This window comes from Primulina eburnea, chromosome 4 (assembly GCF_022965805.1).
Source record: "Primulina eburnea isolate SZY01 chromosome 4, ASM2296580v1, whole genome shotgun sequence".
Taxonomy (NCBI): Eukaryota; Viridiplantae; Streptophyta; class Magnoliopsida; order Lamiales; family Gesneriaceae; genus Primulina; species Primulina eburnea.
In genome coordinates, this window is record NC_133104.1 from 22480427 (window position 1) to 22502042 (window position 21616).

General features: G+C 38.7%; 1 protein-coding gene across 1 annotated transcript; it reads left to right on the forward strand.

Moving 5' to 3' along the window:
• Window positions 1-339: 339 nt before the first annotated feature.
• Window positions 340-8449, forward strand: LOC140830123 (uncharacterized). Its single transcript, XM_073193405.1, has 7 exons — window positions 340-1552; window positions 1645-2184; window positions 2668-2993; window positions 3138-3283; window positions 5991-6185; window positions 7964-7988; window positions 8339-8449. The coding sequence occupies exons 1-7, from the start codon at window positions 340-342 to the stop codon at window positions 8447-8449; spliced, it is 2556 nt and encodes an 851-aa protein (XP_073049506.1).
• The last annotated feature ends 13167 nt before the right edge of the window (window positions 8450-21616 follow it).

Consider the following 21616-nt stretch of genomic DNA (forward strand, 5'->3'; position numbering starts at 1 on the left):
CTGAGGCCCGAGCCCAATAGTGAAGGTGCATACGAAAGATTTCGTAAGATAAAGCCACCACAATTTGATAGTAGCACTGATCCCATGGTTGCTTTAGAATGGGTCAAAGCTGTGGAGGCTATTTATGATTATCTGCAGTTTGACGATAAATATCGAGTCAGTTGTGCCATTTTTCTACTGACCAAGACAGCGAGGATTTGGTGGGATGCCACCTAGGTATCAGTTAATGTCTCGGCACTCAAGTGGCAGGAGTTTAAAGATTTATTCTACGACAAATATTTTTCTCGAGATGTTCGAAGTCAGAAAGTGAAGGAATTTCTAGAACTGAAGCAACGAAATATGTCAATGCAAGAGTATATTCTCAAATTCGAAGAGGGGTGTCAATTTGCCCCATATCTGGCCAGTAATGACATTGAAAAGGGCGAGCATTTTCTGAGAGGTGTCCGGGCTAAAATTAAAAGAGACGTTCGTATGTCTAAAGCTGCTTCATATAAAGAGATTGTTGAAAAAGCAAGGATGGCCGAGCAGGACGAGAAGGAAATTGAAAGAGAAAGACAGTTGAAGCGCCAAGATTTTTCTGCTAAGGGCCAAGGATCTGGATGGAAGGGTAAGGGAAAGTTCAGAGGAAAAGAGAAAGAGGAGCATCGACCCAAAGCAGCTATGCCACCGCCTGTATATGATCGACCTGTATGTCAAAAATGTGGAAAAATGCATACAGGTGAGTGTTTGGTTGGAAGTAATCGATGCTTTCGTTGTGGAGGTGTTGGTCATGTTGTTAAAAATTGTCCAGTGAAGGGTGAGAAAGGGAAGGAGAGGGTTCAAGGCAGAATCTTCACTATGACCAAAGAAGGCGCAAATCCTGATTCTTCTGTTAAATCAGGTACTATCTTAATTTCAGGCAAGGCCGCTATTACATTGATTGACACTGGTGCTACGCATTCCTTTATGTCAGAAATTTTCTTGCGCTCTTTGAATGTTGTTCCATTTTATGAACCCCTCGATTATAGTATTTTGTTACCATCGGGAGACGAGATATGGCCTTCTAGTATTCTTAAAGGTTGTACAATACAAGTGAATGAGAAAATCTATTTTGCTGATCTTATTATTATTCCCATGGTGGCGTTTGATGTTATTTTGGGAATGGACTGGCTTTCATCATATCGTGCCGTTATTGATTGCATGGCTAAGACGGTGCGATTCCCTGCAGAAGGTGATGATGGCGGGATTTTCGAGAGTTTAGGTATTTCGTTTGGCAATCCTTATATTTCTTGTCTCAAAGCTCAGAAAATGTTATCAAAAGGGTGCCAGGGGTTTTTAGCTGCTGTGATAGATGTGAATACTGAGATGACAACGAAGTTGAATGAGATTGAGGTAGTTCGGGATTTTCCTGACGTATTTGCAAATGATGTGCCTGGATTGCCACCTGACCGTGAAGTTGAGTTTGTTATTGACCTGATTCCAGGTACTGCTCCGATTTCGAAAGCTCCTTACCGAATGGCCCCGACTGAAATGAAGGAGTTGAAGAATCAGCTGCAGGATCTATTAGACAAAGGTTTTATTCGTCCGAGTTCTTTTCTGTGGGGAGCTCCAGTTTTATTTGTCAAAAGAAAGATGGATCGTTGCGGTTGTGCATTGATTACAAAGAGATCAACAAAGCCACGATCAAGAATAAATATCCACTGCCGAGGATTGATGATCTCTTTGATCAGCTACAGGGAGCGACAATGTTTTCAAAGATCGACTTGCGTTCTGGTTATTATCAGCTGAAAGTTAGGGAAGCCGACGTCCCTAAAACTGCATTCAGAACCAGGTACGGCCATTATGAGTTCTTAGTCATGTCATTTGGGTTGACGAACGCTCCGTCTGTCTTCATGGACCTAATGAACCAGGTCTTCAAGTCATATCTGGATAGCTTTGTTATCGTTTTCATTGACGATATCCTAATTTATTCCAAGACTCGGGAACTTCATGTCGAGCATCTCAGAACTGTATTGCAGTTATTAAGGGAAAAACAGTTATATGCAAAGTTGAAAAAGTGTGAATTCTGGTTAGAGCAAGTATCATTTCTGGGCCATATCGTTTCGAGAGAAGGCATTGCTGTGGATCCCATGAAGATTGAAGCGATTAAACAATGGCCTATTCCTACGACAGTCTCCGAGGTGCGTAGTTTTCTTGGTTTGGCAGGTTATTATCGACGTTTTATTGCAAATTTTTCAAAAATAGCCCTGCCATTAACCAATCTGACGAGGAAAGCGGTGACGTTTGAGTGGACAAACGATTGCCAGCACGGATTTCAAGTGTTGAAAGACAAGTTGACATCAGCCCCTATCCTAGCACTTCCGTGTGGCACTGAAGATTTTATTGTATACACTGATGCGTCAAAGATGGGACTTGGAGCTGTACTGATGCAGCGTGGGAAAGTAATCGCTTATGCTTCTCGTCAGTTGAAAGACTATGAGAAGAATTATCCCACCCACGATCTTGAATTGGCTGCTGTGGTCTTCGCATTGAAAATATGGAGGCATTATATGTATGGCAAGAAGTGTGAAGTTTTCACAGACCACAAGAGCTTGAAATATCTATTCTCACAGAAGGAACTTAATATGCGACAGAGGAGGTGGTTAGAACTTGTTAAAGATTATGATGTGTTCATTAGCTACCACCCAGGTAAAGCAAACATCGTTGCAGATGCTTTGAGCCGCAAGTCAGTTTCTTCTTTGAGCTCATTGATTCAGAAGTCGTTGCTATTGGATCTTCAGAAGAGCGAGATCGCTATGGTAGAGCAAGGGACCATCACTAGACTTTCATCTTTGGTTATTCGACCTACGTTGACAGATAGGATACGACGGGAGCAACCTAATGACAATCAGTTCATGAAATTGCGATCTAAAGCTAATGAGAAAGGAAATACAGAGTTTGCGATGAACACTGATGATTTGTTAACGTTTAGAGGTCGGATATGTGTTCCCAGTGGTGATGACATTCGACGGGATGTTTTGACAGAGGCTCATACCACGCCATACTCGATACATACAGGTAGCACCAAGATGTATCAGGATCTCCGACGTCTCTACTGGTGGCCAGGTATGAAAAGTGATATCGCAAAATTCATATCCGAATGTCTAACATGTCAGCAGGTAAAGATTGAGCATCAAAGACCTGCTGGAACTTTGCAATCCCTCCCAATACCTCAGTGGAAGTGGGAGCTCATCACCATGGACTTTGTAACGGGACTTCCAAGAACACCAAAGGGTTACAACTCCATTTGGGTGATTGTTGACAGGTTAACGAAGTCGGCTCATTTTCTTCCTGTCATGACGACGTTTACAATGAACCAGTATGCTGAAGTCTATTTAGCTGAGATTGTGAGACTTCATGGTATCCCTGTGTCAATTGTATCTGACCGTGACCGGAGGTTTACTTCCGAATTCTGGAAGAGCTTGCACAAAGCCTTGGGCACCAGGTTGGCTTTTAGCACAGCTTATCATCCTCAGAGTGACGGGAAGTCAGAGAGGGTGATTCAGGTTTTTGAAGATATGCTACGAGCCTGCACGATTGATTTTCCTGGTAGTTGGGATTCTAAATTGCCACTTGCGGAATTTACATATAACAATAGTTACCAGGCGACGATTGGCATGGCACCATACGAGGCATTGTACGGCAGAAAATGTAGGTCACCGTTGATGTGGGGGCCCGGACGCTAATCAAGTTCTTAATCATCATTGGGACTAATTAATCAATAATAAAACAGGGTCTAAATTTTTTTTTTTTTTTTAAACTGCGGAACGTAGTGACATACAACATATATACATATCAGTATATAAAATATAAATCCTGTATTTCAACATTTATTCAAACTAGGGTTTAAAACTAAAGTCAAGTGTTTAACCCTATATCTAGTCCAAGTCCGGTGCCACCACTCTAATCACGATCTAGCTCTTCATCTCCTCGACCCTGGACCTGTCCCACCTGTTGTCAAGTACACATAAAGACAAGACAACAGCCGGATATACCGGTGAGAATATAATCCCCAGTATAAATCAATGAAACATGCAATCATATAAACAATATAAAACATGTAATCAGGTAACATGAATATGTATCAAAATCTGAAACATAAACAATATCAAATCAAACTGTCGACATCAATCATAATTCAGACTAGACTCAATCCTAGTCTAGGGATCCCGGTTTCCAGATGTAGTATTCCTATATCGAATTCCGTAATAGAAGGAACTGTATTCCTATTACTCGATATAACCAATATCCTGGTATTCCTATATCGAATTCCGTAATAGACGAATTCCCATTTCCTATTACTCGATAAACCAAACATCCGGTGTCCTGACCTATCCGTCATGGACTGCAGTTCTATCTTTAATAACCTATCTTGAGACATCGTGCAATGTGCCGTGGCGATACCACCACTATCCGGCACTTCTGTCACAAGATAAATCGTCTACTACCTGTCATCTAAAATCAAGAGAACAAGTATATCATCAATTCAATGCAAATATCAATGCAATAAAGTAAAGTATGTGATTTAGGGAAACCCAAGTCCAAACCGACTCAAGTCCATCTCCCAATACCACATTGACTTATACCTTTCTTTCGTCGGTTTCTGGCTCAGTCGAAGTCCTGAACTCAAAGCCTGTCTGGTACTGACAATATCAATAATCTCATATCAATATACCAGTCAATTCCATAATAATCTGATCAATCTGGATTTAATTCAAAATTGACGGCATAACTGTACAATCTCAATATTCCCGTCAATACCAATTCACCAGATAATAGTTACAATCTATAACCCATATCCAATATAATCTATAATCAATCCACAATTCAAATCTGTCCGGTATCAACCGATTATAATCAGAAAATCATAACAATTCCATAATCAGTCTATTTCTTAATCTGACTTTGATTTTACGATGTCTAACATGTCAAGAACATCATATCTGAATCCTATTCAATTCTGACAATAGCATAATTTCAAAACATGTCAAAACGTAGCAAAACTTATGTCAAGTTGTAGCCTACGTCGATAGGATTACCGTACCGAAGTCGGATTACGATTTGGACAGATGAATACTGCACGGTGGAATTTTGAAATCACAAAAGCTACGTCCCTCGGAAGCTCTCAATTTTGATTCTCTCCCTTTCAGAATGAAGCAATATATGTATATATATTACATGCAAACATCAATACGTGTCAGCTTGAGAATTCACGCCCAGCCTCTCGCGCATATGCGCGCCTGGTTTCCGCGCATATGCGCGAGACTAATGTCTCGGCACGTGCTGCCCACATCGCCTCGCGCATATGCACGCATCTCTCGGCGCAGGTGCGCGAGGTGAATTGCATTTCGGGGATGGCTACTGTCTCCTTCGCGCATATGCGAGGTGTCACTCCGCGCATATGCGCGAAGCCTACTGCATGGTCCGCGCAGGTGCGCGCATTGGTCCACGCATGTGCGTGAGTCCTTCGCACAAATACACACACTTTTCACACGTACTTGTATTTCATGTCCCGATTAATCCTTTCATAATCATAACAAATTATATTTCAATAATTACAGATTACTAGGATTAAATTTCCGAGCATTACAGTTGAACTGGGATGAAGTCGGTGAAAGAAAGATGTTAGGACCAGAATTGGTCCAGCAGACAGCTGATGTGGTTGCTTTAATCCAGGACAGAATGAAGACAGCCCAATCAAGATAGAAAAGTTATGCCGATATCCGAAGAAGGCCTTTGGAGTTTGAAGTTGGAGATCACGTATTTGTCAAAATTGCTCCTCTCAAAGGCATTATGAGATTTGGCAGGAAAGGAAAGCTGAGCCCAAGATTTATCGACCCATTTGAAATTCTAGACAGGATTGGAGAAAAAGCATATCGTCTAGACTTACCGCCGGACTTGGATAGAGTCCACAATGTATTTCATGTCTCAATGCTCAGGAAGTATATCTCTAACCCTTCCCATGTTCTCAGACATGAAGCGTTGGATCTGATGCCAAACTTGACTTATCAAGAAGTACCAATCCAGATTTTAGATCGCAAGGTTAAAGTACTAAGGAATAAGGAGATAGGCATTATCAAGATTCTTTGGCGTAATCAGTTGGTTGAAGAAGCAACGTGGGAACCAGAGGAGGAAATGAAGCAGCGATATCCTGAGTTATTCGCACAGTAATGGCAATTTCGGGGACGAAATTTCTTAAGGAGGGGAGAATTGTAACGCCCAGACATTCGTATGCATATGATGTAAGGTAATGATTATGATTAAGTATGGTCATTATTCCTTTTATGGTTTATTATGATGAACGTTTGGGATATGCTATGTAATGGTGATGGTTTATGACTTCAAGATATGATATGAATGGTATTGAATGATATAGAATGAAACCGAGAATGTATGGGTAGAATAGAAAGTTGATATTTAGCCAAATAAGTAATAGAAGTGCTAAACCTGTATGAAACTGTTGCAGTAGTTGTGGTTTTTAGCATAATGTTTTGTATATTGATCTAAATGATGTGAGGCCACTTTCATTAGAAAGATAACACATAAGGCTATAACTTTCTTATTTTGCGTTTTGTCCAAATCATTGTGGAAGACTAGCCAAAAGCGCCCCGAAGTGTGTCGTGTGTATCGTCGTTCCTCCAATGACACATGTTGGGAGATTGAGTATAACTTTTTACTCCGACCTCCAAAGGATCTGAAATTTGGAGGGATTCAAGATAGGACATAGAGCTACAACTTTTTAGTTTACCATTTTTCCAAATTATGACGGGAAGAGGCGTTTCGGAGGCGATCTTTGAGCAGGCTGTGCGCAGAGCGGCGCCCGAGCGGTAAGAAACTACCGCCCGAGCGCCACTGGTTCTGTTTTTTTGGTGTTTGGCAGAGAGTTCCGCGCTAGGGCGGTAATTTATGACCGCCCGGGCGCCAGGCAAAGTGTAAAAACGTGTTTTGGGTATTTTTAGGCTTAAAATCGATTGAGACTTCATTTTTCTTCACTTTTCTTCTTCTCCTTTCTTTTCTCCATCGATTCCAAGTTAGGGTTCTTCATCTTCTTCTTATTTTCTCTTTATATCAATAATTAATCTTCAATCCGGAGTTGGAACTTCACCTTTTTAGTGAAAGGAGCTAAGGTAAGTTGTTTTGCTTCTTGTTCTTGAGTTTTTGTAGATGGTGAAGTTGGGGATTGGTAGTTGAGATTGATATGTTGGATTAAATGATCATTAAAGGTTATTATTTGGATGTTGATGATTAGTTGTTGGGTTTATTGTTTTAGGATCATCGTCAAGGTTTAAGAAACCAATTGCTCCAAGTGTAGTAAGTGGAATCATTTCTTCAATGCATCACATGATCTTATATGTATGGGTTTTGATGATTTTATGATGTTAACTCCTTTCATATTCCATTCATGATATATATATGTAAATATGTATATATGGTAGTGCAATTATATGCATTTTGATTGAAAGGAGTTAAACTTTTCAAGATGCCTCTAATTTGTTTGATAAAATGCTTGAATGAAGTTTTATATGACTGAATGATTGGATTGATAGTGATAGTAGCGGTGTTGCCTCTGGCAATTCTAAATCCGCAATGTAATTGGCCAATTAACGATGAAAACATGTGCTCTCTTATAAGATGCATTTTATGCAGAGGTACATGTCCCTCCTATAAGATTCGTTTTTACGAAGAGGGTTAGCAATGAATGAACTATCTTATAAGAACTATCAATTCTTCAGTTAATCAATGAAAATGAATATCATCCTTATGTATTGTTGTATTATGATTCTTGACGGATGATATTAAATGATGTTTCGACGTTTATGATCTGATGAGGTTGACGTTTTCAACAAAATGAAATGGAGGCTACATTTTATGTTTTACAAATAAAATGATATATATGTATCTTGTTAGTATTGATTCCATTTGCTGAGTTTTATACTCATTCCAGTTATGTTCATGTGAGGCAGGCACAGGTAAGAAAGAATGATCATCCCGGAGTTGTCGAAGCGAGAGAAGGGAATATGCCAAACTTTGGAGACTTTGAATGGATGTTATTTTGTTATTGTCAAGCTTTTGACTAGTTTGGAAAACATTGAAAATCTTGTTTTGCTCTTTGGTTTTGGCAAAATGTGTAGATACTTTGTTTACTGGTATTTGATGTATATGAAATTTTTTTGCTTGTGTATTATGTGTTGTTTGAGACAGGTGGCATGCCCTATTTACGGGGAGATGCTTCCCAAATTTTTTTAAAAGTACACATTTTCTCCAAATTACGTTTTAAAGCTTACGCATTAATTACGTATTTTAGTCACGAGTGTTACAGGTTGTGACTGACGATGTACATGCTGAGGCCCGGGCTCAGTGGGAGGGTAATGCTGTCGCAGATATCTCCGCCGCCGGGTACCACGGTTTTATAGATGGATCCACCGAATAGAGCTGATGCGATAAAGCTGATACGAAAGTCATATCTAATGAACTGAATTCAATTAAAGAAAATGTTTAAGTTTATGATGATACGATGAGCTGTTTTGACACGTATATGATGATATGAGATGACATGATTTTATACGACACATTTATGTTACATTTTTAAAGTTCATTAAAGGTATGTTTAGTATGGTATTTTTCACTACTGTGTGCTATGTATATGTATTTGCTACTAACGGTGCAGGTGTGTTGAGTCTTTAGACTCACTAAGCGTGTTTGATGCAGGTGAGCTAAATTCTGTTAAAACTGGAGGTGGTGGACTCTGCGTTAGAGGACCTGGTGGGCGACACGACCCGGGGACCTATGATTTTTCCGCACATTATGATTTTTGGTTTTGGAGAGGATACGATGAGTTTATACGCTGTTTCATTTCATAGTTGATGTTAGGATTTTACTCGTCTTTACTCCGGTATATTTTATTGGTAATTACTCGTGATGATTTTTAAATGATGTTTTTAAGTAGGAGTGCATGCATGCGATTTAATTAAATGGTTATTTTCAAAATGAGAGCTTTAGTATTAAAAAATAAAAAATATTTTCGCACTTTTAAAATGGTAGATGTTTCAAATTGGGCTTGTGCTTTTGATCATCCTTCATGCATAATATCACATATCATACATGTAAGGCCCGAGATTTGAGGTTGATACTTTTGAATTGAATTATATTATGAATAAGGAACGCAAGAACAGACGAGGAGAAACGATGTTGCAAAATGGATTATTTTGAAAAGGAGACACCGCACCCGCGGTGCCAGACAGACCGCCCCCGCGGTCGATATTGATGAATTTATGAAGACTTGCCGAGGAGACACCTCACCCGCGGTGCCAGACAGACCGCACCCGCGGTGTGGCTATAGTAGACAGACCGCACCTGCGGTAAGAATGTGACCGCACCCGCGGTCGATGATTCTGAAAATTAAAAAGGGCTGCCGAGAGCAGACCGCACCCGCGGTCTGGAGAGGAGCGCACCCGCGGTGCGACGTGCAACATGAAGAATGAAGACACGTTTTGCATGTCATGCAAGATATATATATAAATATATGTGTTAAACGACTCTCTCTCAGCAACGAAAATCAGAAAGGGGCGAAAATGAGGAAGGAAACTCTTCAAGCATAGAATTCGTGATTTCGAAGAATTCGTCCATCAGAATTTGAATCCGAATGCAGTATCGTGTTTCTCTCGACTCGAGATATACAAGGACGTAAGTTTTATTACGTTTTGAGATGATTTGAAAATATAATGTTGCTAGAATTGAATATGAATCAGATATGGTGTTTCGGCTAACGTATACATTGTATAATTGAAGTCAGATTAAAGAATAGACTGTTTATACAATTGTTATGATTTTTGAAAGATATTGACTGAGAGTTAATACAAGATTTGTATTGTTCTTGATTCAAGAATAGAGAGTTGATTATTATTACGTATTCTAGACATACTGGTCAGTATATATGTGAAATCAGATCGAAGAAATTATACCGTATGCCTTTGTTATGAAATTCAGCATCTCTTGAGTTGAATTGCATAGATATTGACATGCTGGAATTAGAAGGGTGATGTTATGTTATTGAGTATGAATTCTGGTATTATATCTGTGATGTTCAGATTGACGGGGTTATTCAGATTGTATTGTTATGCCATCGAAACATCAGTTGATTTAGATTGATTGAGATTCATTGTTATATCGTTGACATTGATCAGATTTTATACCGATTGGAGTATTGATCAGAACAGGTCGCGAATTGAGTTATATACTGATATGGTATTTATATGATTGTCATTATCAGATTTGGATATGGACAGATTGGAATACGAGACTTCGTCTTCATCAGATCGCGAAGAAAAAGGTATAAATTGATGTTTATTGGGAGATCGACTTGAGTGAGATTCTACTCGAGTTTCCCTAAACCACATACTTGTATGGTATTGTTTTTATACCTTTATGTTTTAATGATTATGTTTATTCTACTGAGATAGGAAGTAGAAAGCAGAGAGCTATTGAATAAATTAAAAAGGGCTGCCGAGAGCAGACCGCACCCGCGGTCTGGAGAGGAGCGCACCCGCGGTGCGACGTGCAACATGAAGAATGAAGACACGTTTTGCATGTCATGCAAGATATATATATAAATATATGTGTTAAACGACTCTCTCTCAGCAACGAAAATCAGAAAGGGGCGAAAATGAGGAAGGAAACTCTTCAAGCATAGAATTCGTGATTTCGAAGAATTCGTCCATCAGAATTTGAATCCGAATGCAGTATCGTGTTTCTCTCGACTCGAGATATACAAGGACGTAAGTTTTATTACGTTTTGAGATGATTTGAAAATATAATGTTGCTAGAATTGAATATGAATCAGATATGGTGTTTCGGCTAACGTATACATTGTATAATTGAAGTCAGATTAAAGAATAGACTGTTTATACAATTGTTATGATTTTTGAAAGATATTGACTGAGAGTTAATACAAGATTTGTATTGTTCTTGATTCAAGAATAGAGAGTTGATTATTATTACGTATTCTAGACATACTGGTCAGTATATATGTGAAATCAGATCGAAGAAATTATACCGTATGCCTTTGTTATGAAATTCAGCATCTCTTGAGTTGAATTGCATAGATATTGACATGCTGGAATTAGAAGGGTGATGTTATGTTATTGAGTATGAATTCTGGTATTATATCTGTGATGTTCAGATTGACGGGGTTATTCAGATTGTATTGTTATGCCATCGAAACATCAGTTGATTTAGATTGATTGAGATTCATTGTTATATCGTTGACATTGATCAGATTTTATACCGATTGGAGTATTGATCAGAACAGGTCGCGAATTGAGTTATATACTGATATGGTATTTATATGATTGTCATTATCAGATTTGGATATGGACAGATTGGAATACGAGACTTCGTCTTCATCAGATCGCGAAGAAAAAGGTATAAATTGATGTTTATTGGGAGATCGACTTGAGTGAGATTCTACTCGAGTTTCCCTAAACCACATACTTGTATGGTATTGTTTTTATACCTTTATGTTTTAATGATTATGTTTATTCTACTGAGATAGGAAGTAGAAAGCAGAGAGCTATTGAATAAGAGTCACTGACAGAGGGGCCAGACTATGACAGAGACGTCACTGACCCATTGCACATTGTCAGACTAGGCATAGTCTTGGTAGATACTCCAAGACATCGGACGTTTGGTCGTATCGATGTGATTATGAGTAGTGTCGCTCTTATCATAGATATTCGATACAGCGAGGGCCAAGCCCGTAAATAGGAACGTATCAATTTCAACCACCGCGAATGTAAGAGATAGGTGGGAGATTTGTTACATTCCTATTCACTGGGATCCCTAAATTAGAATGAGAGATGAGTCGAGTCTTAGATATTGAGACTAGATTTGATTTACAGATCTGTATTGATTTATGTTTCATAGAGTACGATTCACGTTTTATTTACAGATTAATATTGATACAAGTTGTTTGATTTTAGATACATGTGCAAAGATATAATGCATGCTTTTATGTTAATTCAGTTAATTACATGTATACATTGTTTATACTGGGATTTATTCTCACCGGAGTTATCCGGCTGTTGTCTTCTTTGTATGTGTGCATGAAAACAGGTGGGACAAGATCGGGGTCAAGAAGATGACGAGAGAAGACGAGTTTAGAGTGGTGATTCCGGACTTATTGTAGACTTGGTTTAATACTTGAAATTTAGTAGTTAAACCTTATATTAGTTTGAGTGAGTATTGTACATTATTGTACTTTTATACTGAGATGTATATTAGATTGATGCCATTACCTTCCGCACTTGTAGTTTAAAAAGAAAAATTTTTAGACCCTGTTTTATCTTAATTGATAATTAAATCCAAAGATGATTAAGAAAATGATTAGCGTCCGGGTCCCCACAATACACCATCAATTAATTATCACAATAATCAATTGAGCCAATAATATATCTCTTGATCCAATCACTAACCGCCACGATTATAAACAAAATTAACAAAATATACAAACTCCTTTGTCTACTTTCTAATTAATTTATTTATAATCGAATTTCTTGCAAATCACAATTTACTATAAATAATTAAATTTCAAATTCAATTATTTATTTTATGAGATAATATGTATAACTTTTGTGGATACAAACTTAAGGCTCAAAAAATCATTTTTCACCAAAAACATTTTTGGTCCATTTAAATTCAAAAATTATCTTAGCCATCTAATGGCCCAACAACTTCAAGGCCCATGACACTTTGATATTTCAAAACACTTTTGGAAACCCTAGTCGTCATCGCCGTCGCCAAAGCTCCGGCCAACAAATTTTTTTTTTTCAAATTTTCAATGTGGTGTTCGGGCAGCCTCTCGAGCTGCCATTGCTGCCCAAAATGGCCAGCCCCACGGGTAGACCGAGCTACCCGAAATACCCCTTTCATGGCCTTGTTTTTTGTTGCAAAAAATCATCTCATGCGGTTAGAAATCGACCTCAATATAATATCATGTATATGCTATACAAATAGTATCCACAGCTCTTGATACCACTTGAAAGGGGATCGATTCAGGTGCTCAAATGCGCAATGGAAGTTTCAAAATATTTTCCTTAGCAAAAACCGAACACCTCAATCCTATAATATGTAGCAAATACGAAAAACACAAAATGTCATACATAGGGTGTTTTAGAAAATTACCTATCAATCTTAAAAGATTGATTATGGCTTCAACTTAGTTCTCGAACAACTAAGCTCTTCAATGGCAAGATTGATCTACAAGCTTCCCCTTGAGCACTTCTTGCTCAAAATCAAGCCCACCACCAACAAGGAAGATCCACCTTACACTTGCACTAGAAAATGTAAGGCATTTTCTTTGAGAAGAGTATGCTTTCAATCAACAATTTATGAAGCAAATTAAAGGGAATTTTTGGGACAAAAATTTCGGCGAAAAGGGGTTAGAAGACTTTTTTTTTTGTGCTTGAAAAAGTGATTTTAAAAGTTGCATGCGCATGCCATGCCATTAACTCAAAAATTGATTCCAACCCTTCACCTCCCAAGCATTCAATTCTATTTGGGCTTGTAAAAATTACAAGGCCCATGCACTTTAATTTAAATGTCTCAAACACATTTGAGTCCATTTAATCTTTACTTGATTTTACTCAAGCCCACTAGTTTAATAATTATTTTTAATTGGGCTCTACAAGGCCCATTGCTGTTTAATTAATTCAACAGTTGAATTAATTTAATTTATTGGACTCTAATAGGTCCATTAGTGTTTAATTAATTCAACACTTGAATTAATTTAATTTAGTCCATAATAATGTTTATGAAAATTACAATTTTCAAATACATTATTTGTTTGGCCAACTTTTAATTTAAGAACACTTTCTCAAATTAAAAAGTCACATTCCTCTTATAAAAGTAATACTTCTAATTTTCATTTATGGTTATAAACTCCTTTATAAGCCGTTCAACACATTGAACTATTTTACTTCTCAACGAGATCTAGAAAGTTAGCACTTATGTGGCCCTCAATGGATCATTGATGTGGGGACCCGGGCTCTAACTCAACTATCTTTGGGATTAATTGGATCTTTGCTAGAAAATGTGTCAGAAAATTTTTCTTTTAAACATTATAACTATTGTATATAAATCATACAAAAATGATATCTCTATTTTATTTCCTCGAAAGTAAGTACATATCTTATTTCATCACGGTCATACAAACTAGCGTTTTAAAAAAAAAAAAACAGATGCAGATCAAATGTAAAACCACTAGTTCCTCTTCTACGCTCGGAATCACCAAGCTATCCACTCTCAGTCACGCTCTCCTTGACCCTGATCCCATCCCACCTGTTGTCATGCACACATACAGAAACAACAACAGCCGGATACTCCGGTGAGAACAAATCCCAGTATAAAACATGTATACATGCATGTCATACAATTAAATACAAAATCATAACACGTGAATCAGTGTTTATGACACATTAGTGAATACAGATAAAACTCTTCAACTCTTATTCTTTGACTCAACTCATATCTTAGTCTAGGGATCCCGGTGTGAATAAGACGTAACAATCTCCCACCTACTCTTCCAATCGGGGTGGCGGTACGTCTTATTCCCGGACTTCGGCCCTCTCTGTATCGAATATCTACAATAGGAGTCGATCTTCTCCTACGTACATCGACACCATCGAACATCCGGTATCTATGCATATCTGCCAATGACTCACCTATCTCATGTGCATTGTTATAATTCCATAGACAAGACATAATCATATCAAATTATAAACAATCTAGTATGTGATTTTGGGAAACTCAAATTGGATCTAATTCGAGTTGTGTCTTCCCGAATCAACATTGAATTATATCTTTCTTGTCGTAGTCTCGGTTTGAACAAGTCGAAGTCTTGCAATCTCGATATCCAATCAGTCAATACAAAGCTGAAATAACATGTATAAAATGTACCATATCAAGCTCTAACTTAAGGAAATATACATATGGATCAATATTCAATCTCGGTACATCTCGACGGCATAATGGCGTAATCTCGTGATACCGGTCAACTCAAACATCAATAATCAATAACAATAGCTCATAACCCTCATTATAACACATGATAATCTTGCAACTCTGCATAATCCTATTCAACTAATGCTGAAATCTTCATATTCCAAACTCAAGACATGCTGGAAAACGAACAAAATCACATATCATATATGTTCTTCGATCCGGTGTCAAATATATGTGCCCCATCATCTCAACAACATATATTATCAAGCATATATTGATTTCTCCCATACATAAATATCAAAACATGCTGTAAAGTAATAAATATATATACCCTTTCGAAGCTCTTGTCGAGAGAAGTAAAAATCTCAACTCGGATCGATAATCGGACGGCTAGATCTTTCACAATTCAAAAATCTAAGCTAAGATGAAACTCGAGAGATTCTAAGGCCCTCGGTTCTTTCTCCTGGAAGTCTGAATGAAGGAAATGAGGATTAAATTCTTTATATATCAATGCATGCAAGGGGCAAGTGGCTCTTCCTTTGCTAAACATGTCTCGCGCATACGTGCGACCCTCTTTGGCGCATATGCGCGAGACATAATGTCTCGGTGCGTAGCATCACGGTGACTCGCGCATATGCGCTCTCACTTGGCGCATATGCGCGAGGCCCTTTTCCATTCTTCACAACTCTCGGGTACCCTCGCGCACATGCGCGGATTCATGTCACGCATATGCGCGAGGTGCTATGCCTGCGTCGCGCATATGCGCCCGGCGGGGTCGCACTTATACGCGAGGTCTTATCCTTGAACATAATTTTATTGTAAGGTCCAAAATTGAGACGACGTAATCCAACGACATGCAAATCTAGGAATTCTGAAAAAATGGTTAATTAAATTATTTTAATTGCTTAATTGATAATGTGATATGCATGATTATATGTTAAATAGGATTTTGTTTTCATTATGCATAAAATTGTATTTTTTTAATGATTAATCAAGTTGCGATAGAAGAACGGAGACCGATGGCTGAATAACGAAAAATGTTTTTATTAAATATTTATTTTTGATTATTTAAAATATGATTATGGCTTTTTCTTATTTTTGAAAATGAGAGGTTTTGAGGTGATTTTATACGGTGGGACGTAAATTTTATCGATGTTGGTTTTTCAAAAAAAATGCAAACTTTTTGGCAATCCGGCTGATAAATTCACAAACTTATTTAAGCAAAAATTATTATAAATATTTTAATTAAATACTAATGGGCTAAGTGGGCTTAATTAAGTTGTTAATGGGCCTAAACTAGTAATTAGAATTTATTTAGGATTCTAAGCATTATTTATAAGTTAAAAACCATACACTTTTCACCTCTAATACACGGCCACACACTTTCTCACATTCAAAACTCCTCCACACTCACATAAAGTTCACGGCACTCACATAAATTTTAAGGAAAAATTCGGTGGAAGCTGAGAAAGATTCAATCCGCGGTTCTCGTCCGTTCTTCGCAATCGTCAACAAGTTTTTCGTGCGTTAAATACGCAAAGGCACGCCTACTCTTCCTTCAAACCATCAGCACATCATATTATTTGATTTATGCATGAAAAGTTTGAAAAAAAAATAGGTGACACTTGAATTATTTTCGTTCTTATGTAACCCATGAAATTTCAAGCATGATTTTGATTCAAATTCTTGTTGCTTTCATGTATATAAGGGCTGCCATGATATAGGTTATGTTAAGGCATGATTTTACACGGTATGTAGACTCCTAAAACACCATACACAAACCCAAGAACAATCTGTCGCAATCGCTGCCAAATTCTTCAAGAGTTCGGCTTTGTGTCTTGTGGTCTTGGCCTGGTCCTGGCTTGGTTCCAGGGCTAGCCAGGGCCGTTGGGGGAGTCAAGGGTAAGGTCTTAATCATGCTTGGGTTCGAGCTAAGTGGGCTGGGAAGAGTCTTTGTTGGGAAGGACTCCACCCGAGAGTTAGAAAGGGGAATAGCGCAGGTGTTAGCTGGTTTAGGGAAGAAAGACGCTCGGCCAGGGGGCTTGTGGCTGGGCTAGGATAGGTCCTTAGGGTCCTAAGAGGGTGTACAAAGGTCTGGGCAGGGGCTGGTGCGGCCTGGCTTGTTGCTGGTCGAGAAAGAACATGATGAAAGCATGGACAGCAAGTTATATGAGGATGCTGTTGTGTTCTTCAGTTGGGGGCTGCTTGCATCCAGGGGTTTGGGTCGGTCTGGGCGTGGTCTAGTCGTGGTCTAGGGAGGGTTAGGGTCATGTTGGGTCAAGTGTTTAATAGCTGGTAGTGTCCTAGAAGGAGGAGGAGTCCTATTGTGCCAAAACACTACACACGTACACATGCATGTAAATCTGGTGAGTTTCCAGCAAGCTTTTGGTCGGGCCTGGGGTTGCTTTTTGGGCTGGGCTTGGCCAGTGTCCTAAATGATATTTTATATTATAATATGATTATTTTCGATGATTATGGATGTTTATGAATTTTTATATGATAATACGTCAATTTTAAGATGTTAAAACGTTTATTTTAAATGTTCATGGATTTTTATGGTTTAATCTTTGACATTTAAAAGATTTGTTGCATGCTTGGTTTCAAAAATAAAACGATATGCATATACACGATTTTTATTAAGTGATGATAACATGTTGAAGGAAGTGAAGGGATTGTGACTACTACATGTTGGAAATATCGTGAGGGAAATTGTAATATGATTCATATTATGTGTTCTTGATATGAAGAGCATAGTATATTCGCAACCGGATCAAAGAAATAGTATCGTATGCATTTGTTATGAATTTTAGCATATCTTGATTGAGAATATGCAGATTTCAAGTATTATCATATGCTTATGATGATGTTGTGAGTTGAGAATTTTGGATTGGTGATATGTGTTGGGAGAATGATGAATTGAACTCTCTATTATGTTCTTAAGAGTATAGACATCATAGTACCGTAAATGAATCGAGAAAATGATACCCTACGTGATGGTTATGATTTCTTAGCATGTCTTGAAATAAAAAGAGAGAGATTTCAGAAGTGATATGAGCTTATGATGTATAGATTGTGATGAATATGAGTTGAGGGTATTGATTATTGTTATATGAGGTGATCGGTATCTTGAATTCACGCCGATATGCCGTTGAATCGTACTGAAATCGATTGTTGAGTTCAATGTGTTGAATTGAGTTAGAGTTTGATAGAATGTACATTGATGATGCCATTTCAGATTTATATTGGCGACTTTGTTATCGAGACTTCTACTACGACACAGATTGTGCGACGAAAGGTATAATTCATGTTTTGTTTGGGGAAGATCTGGGTCAAGACAGAGATGAGTTCGAGATAGCGTGGTGACTACGGGCGCAAAAGATGACTAGTGACTCTTATTGGACTTGGACTACTTGTATTTTGTATTTTGTATTAAACACTAGTTGGATTGATGTATTAGAGCAAGAAATGTTTGTATGTTTGTAAAATAAGTAAAGACCTTATGCCTATTTATATACATTATAATTAATGTTAAAAAGCGAAAATTTGACCCACATTTTCTCACAGATCCAATTAATCCCGAAAAGAACTGAGTTAGAGCCCGGGTCCCCACAATCATGCACTTCATACTCTGAATGATGTCCTGATCTGACCATCTCAATCGACTTCTGAACATTCGGATAATTTTTCTGTGCTTCTTTAATGCGAACAATCAATTCTGGTTCTATTTGAATCGTAGCAAGTCGCAATGGTCTACTATCTGTATCAAATGCTAATCCAGACGAACAACAATCTTCAATCAAATTCGAAATACCTATTGTCGATAAGGATAGAGCACATACCTTTCGACTCAAGGCATCTGCTGCTGCATTAAACTTCCCTGGATAGTATCACAATCGAAATTCTTCAATAAATCAAGTCATCTACACTGTCTCAAATTCAACTCTGACTGCGAAAACAGCTATTTCAAGCTCTTGTGATCAGAATAGATTTCAAATTTTCCATAAAGATAGTGTCGCCATATCTTCAAAGCAAATACAATGGCCGCCAATTCAAGATCATGAATTGGGTAACGAGTCTCGTGTGTCTTTAGCTGTCTCGAAGCATATGCAATTACATGTCCTCGCTGCATCAGAAGCCCTCTGTGAGATGCATCACAGTATACAACGAAATCAACAGTACCTGAAGGGATAGTCAACACTGGAGCACTGGTTAATCTTTTTTTTTAACTCCAGGAAACTGGACTCACAAGCCTCTGACCAAATAAACGGAGCATTCTTCTGAGTTAGCTGCGTATTTGGCTTTGCGATACTGGAAAAATCTTTGATAAATCGCCGGTAATAGCCTGCCAAACCCATGAAACTGCGTATTTCTAGCACTGATGTCAGTCTAGGCCAACTGATCACAGCCTCAACTTTGCTAGGGTCAACAGCAATACCCTCTCCCGATACAATATGCCCCAGAAACATAACTTGCTTCAGCCAGAACTCACACTTCGACAATTTGGCGTATAATTTTCTGCTCTCAAAGTTTTCAACACAGTTCTCAAATGATTAGCATGATCAGTCCTATTCTTTGAATATATCAGAATGTCATCAATGAATATAATCACAAAATCGTCAAGGTACTTCTGGAAGATACGGTTCATCAGGCCCATAAATACAGCTGGAGCATTCGTTAAACAAAATGGCATGACAATAAATTCGTAATGTCCATACCTGGTTCTAAACGCTGTTTTCGGTACATCAGAATCTCTGACCCTCAGCTGGTGATATCCAGATCTCAGATCGATCTTGGAATATACAGAAGAACCATGCAACTGATCAAATAAATCGTCGATACGTGGCAATGGGTATTTGTTCTTAACCGTTGCCTTATTCAGTTGTCGATAATCGATGCAAAGTCTCATCGAACCATCTTTCTTCCGGAGAAACATTACTGGAGCACCCCAAGGAGATACACTCGGTCTGATGTAAACCTTGGCCAGTAATTCTTCGAACTGTTCTTTCAATTCTTTCAGCTCAATGGGTGCCATTCTATATGGAGCTCTGGATATAGGAATTGTACCTGGTATGAGTTCAATACTGAAATCTACCTCTCGGGCTGGAGGTATCTCTGGAATTTCATCGGGGAATACATCTGCAAATTCACACACTACTGGAAGATCTGCCAACGATGGGCTCGATTTTAGTAAACCTAATGAATATATAAGGAGCCCCTCTACTCCTTTCTACAACAATTAACTCATAGACAACATAGATATCAAGGGAATCCGAGCTCTGGAATCCTTACCATAGAATTTCCACTCATCAGCCATCTCTGGTCTGAATATGACAATTTTCTGAAAACAATCTACAGTGGCTCTGTACTTGGTTAATATATCGATACCGACAATACAGTCAAAATCAGACAACCCAAGCACAACACATTCTAACTCAATTTCATTACCCTCAAACTGTAGCATGCAACGTATAACCGATGTCACTGATATCAAACCACTCTCCAAAGGAGAAGAAATAGATACTACAACAGATAATGATTCAACAGGCAAAGCATGCATCAATGCAAAACACTCAGAAATGAATGTATGAGATGCACCAGTATCTATCAATACATAAACAGGATAACCGCAAAGAAAACAGTTACCAGCGATCACATCATCTAGTGCATCTTGGGCCTGCTCTTCTGTCAGTGCAAATACTCGAGCCTGCTGTCTAGGAGGTTGGCTCACAGTCTGGCTTCCTCCTGGCCTCAATTGGGATTGTGCAGGTGGAGCCTGGAAGGAATGGATAGATGATGCTTGCCTCCCAAGCTGACGTACTGATGCAAATGATCCTACACCCTGATATCGCTGTGACCCTCTCTGTGGACAGACTCTGGCTAAATTTCCCTGCTGTCTGCAGATATTGCATCGCCCAACCACTCCCTGACACTGATCTGTAGGATTTCTTCCTCCACAAGTACTGCAATACACCACCGTATAATCTGAACTCTGACCAGGACCCCTCTGTCGTGACCCACTAGAGCTCGATGAACTACTACCCGACTTCTTGAACTGTTTTCCTCGGGCTTTCAGTTGATCTTTCTTGCCACTGCTACTACCACCACTCTCGAATCTGGGAGGTGGTTGAAAAGAGGGCTGCGGTGGTATTGGAATCGGAACAACATACGAAAGTCCTCGTTGCTTAATCAGGACCGCTTCCACTCCCTTGGCTCGGTTCAAGGCATCTGCAAAGTTGTTCGGTCTGTCGGTATTCACCAAGGTAAAGATATCAGGATTAAAGCCATTGATAAACTGATCTGCAATGGCCTCGTCATTCTCTGCAACGTGAGGAGCAAATCGGAACAATGTCGAAAACCTGCCACATATTCTTCGATGTTCAGCTGTCTTTGTCTCAGATTGGCAAACTCGGCACCTTTATCCTTTCTGTAGGACACAGGGAAGAAGCGTTGATAGAACTCTGCTTTAAAGACCTTCCAAGTGATCTCTGTACCACGATGCTCCAACGCTCTCTTTGTGGTAAACCACCAATTCTTTGCGACTTCATGCAGTTGATGGCCAATTAACTTCACTCGACGCTCATCGGTATAGTCAAGGGACTCA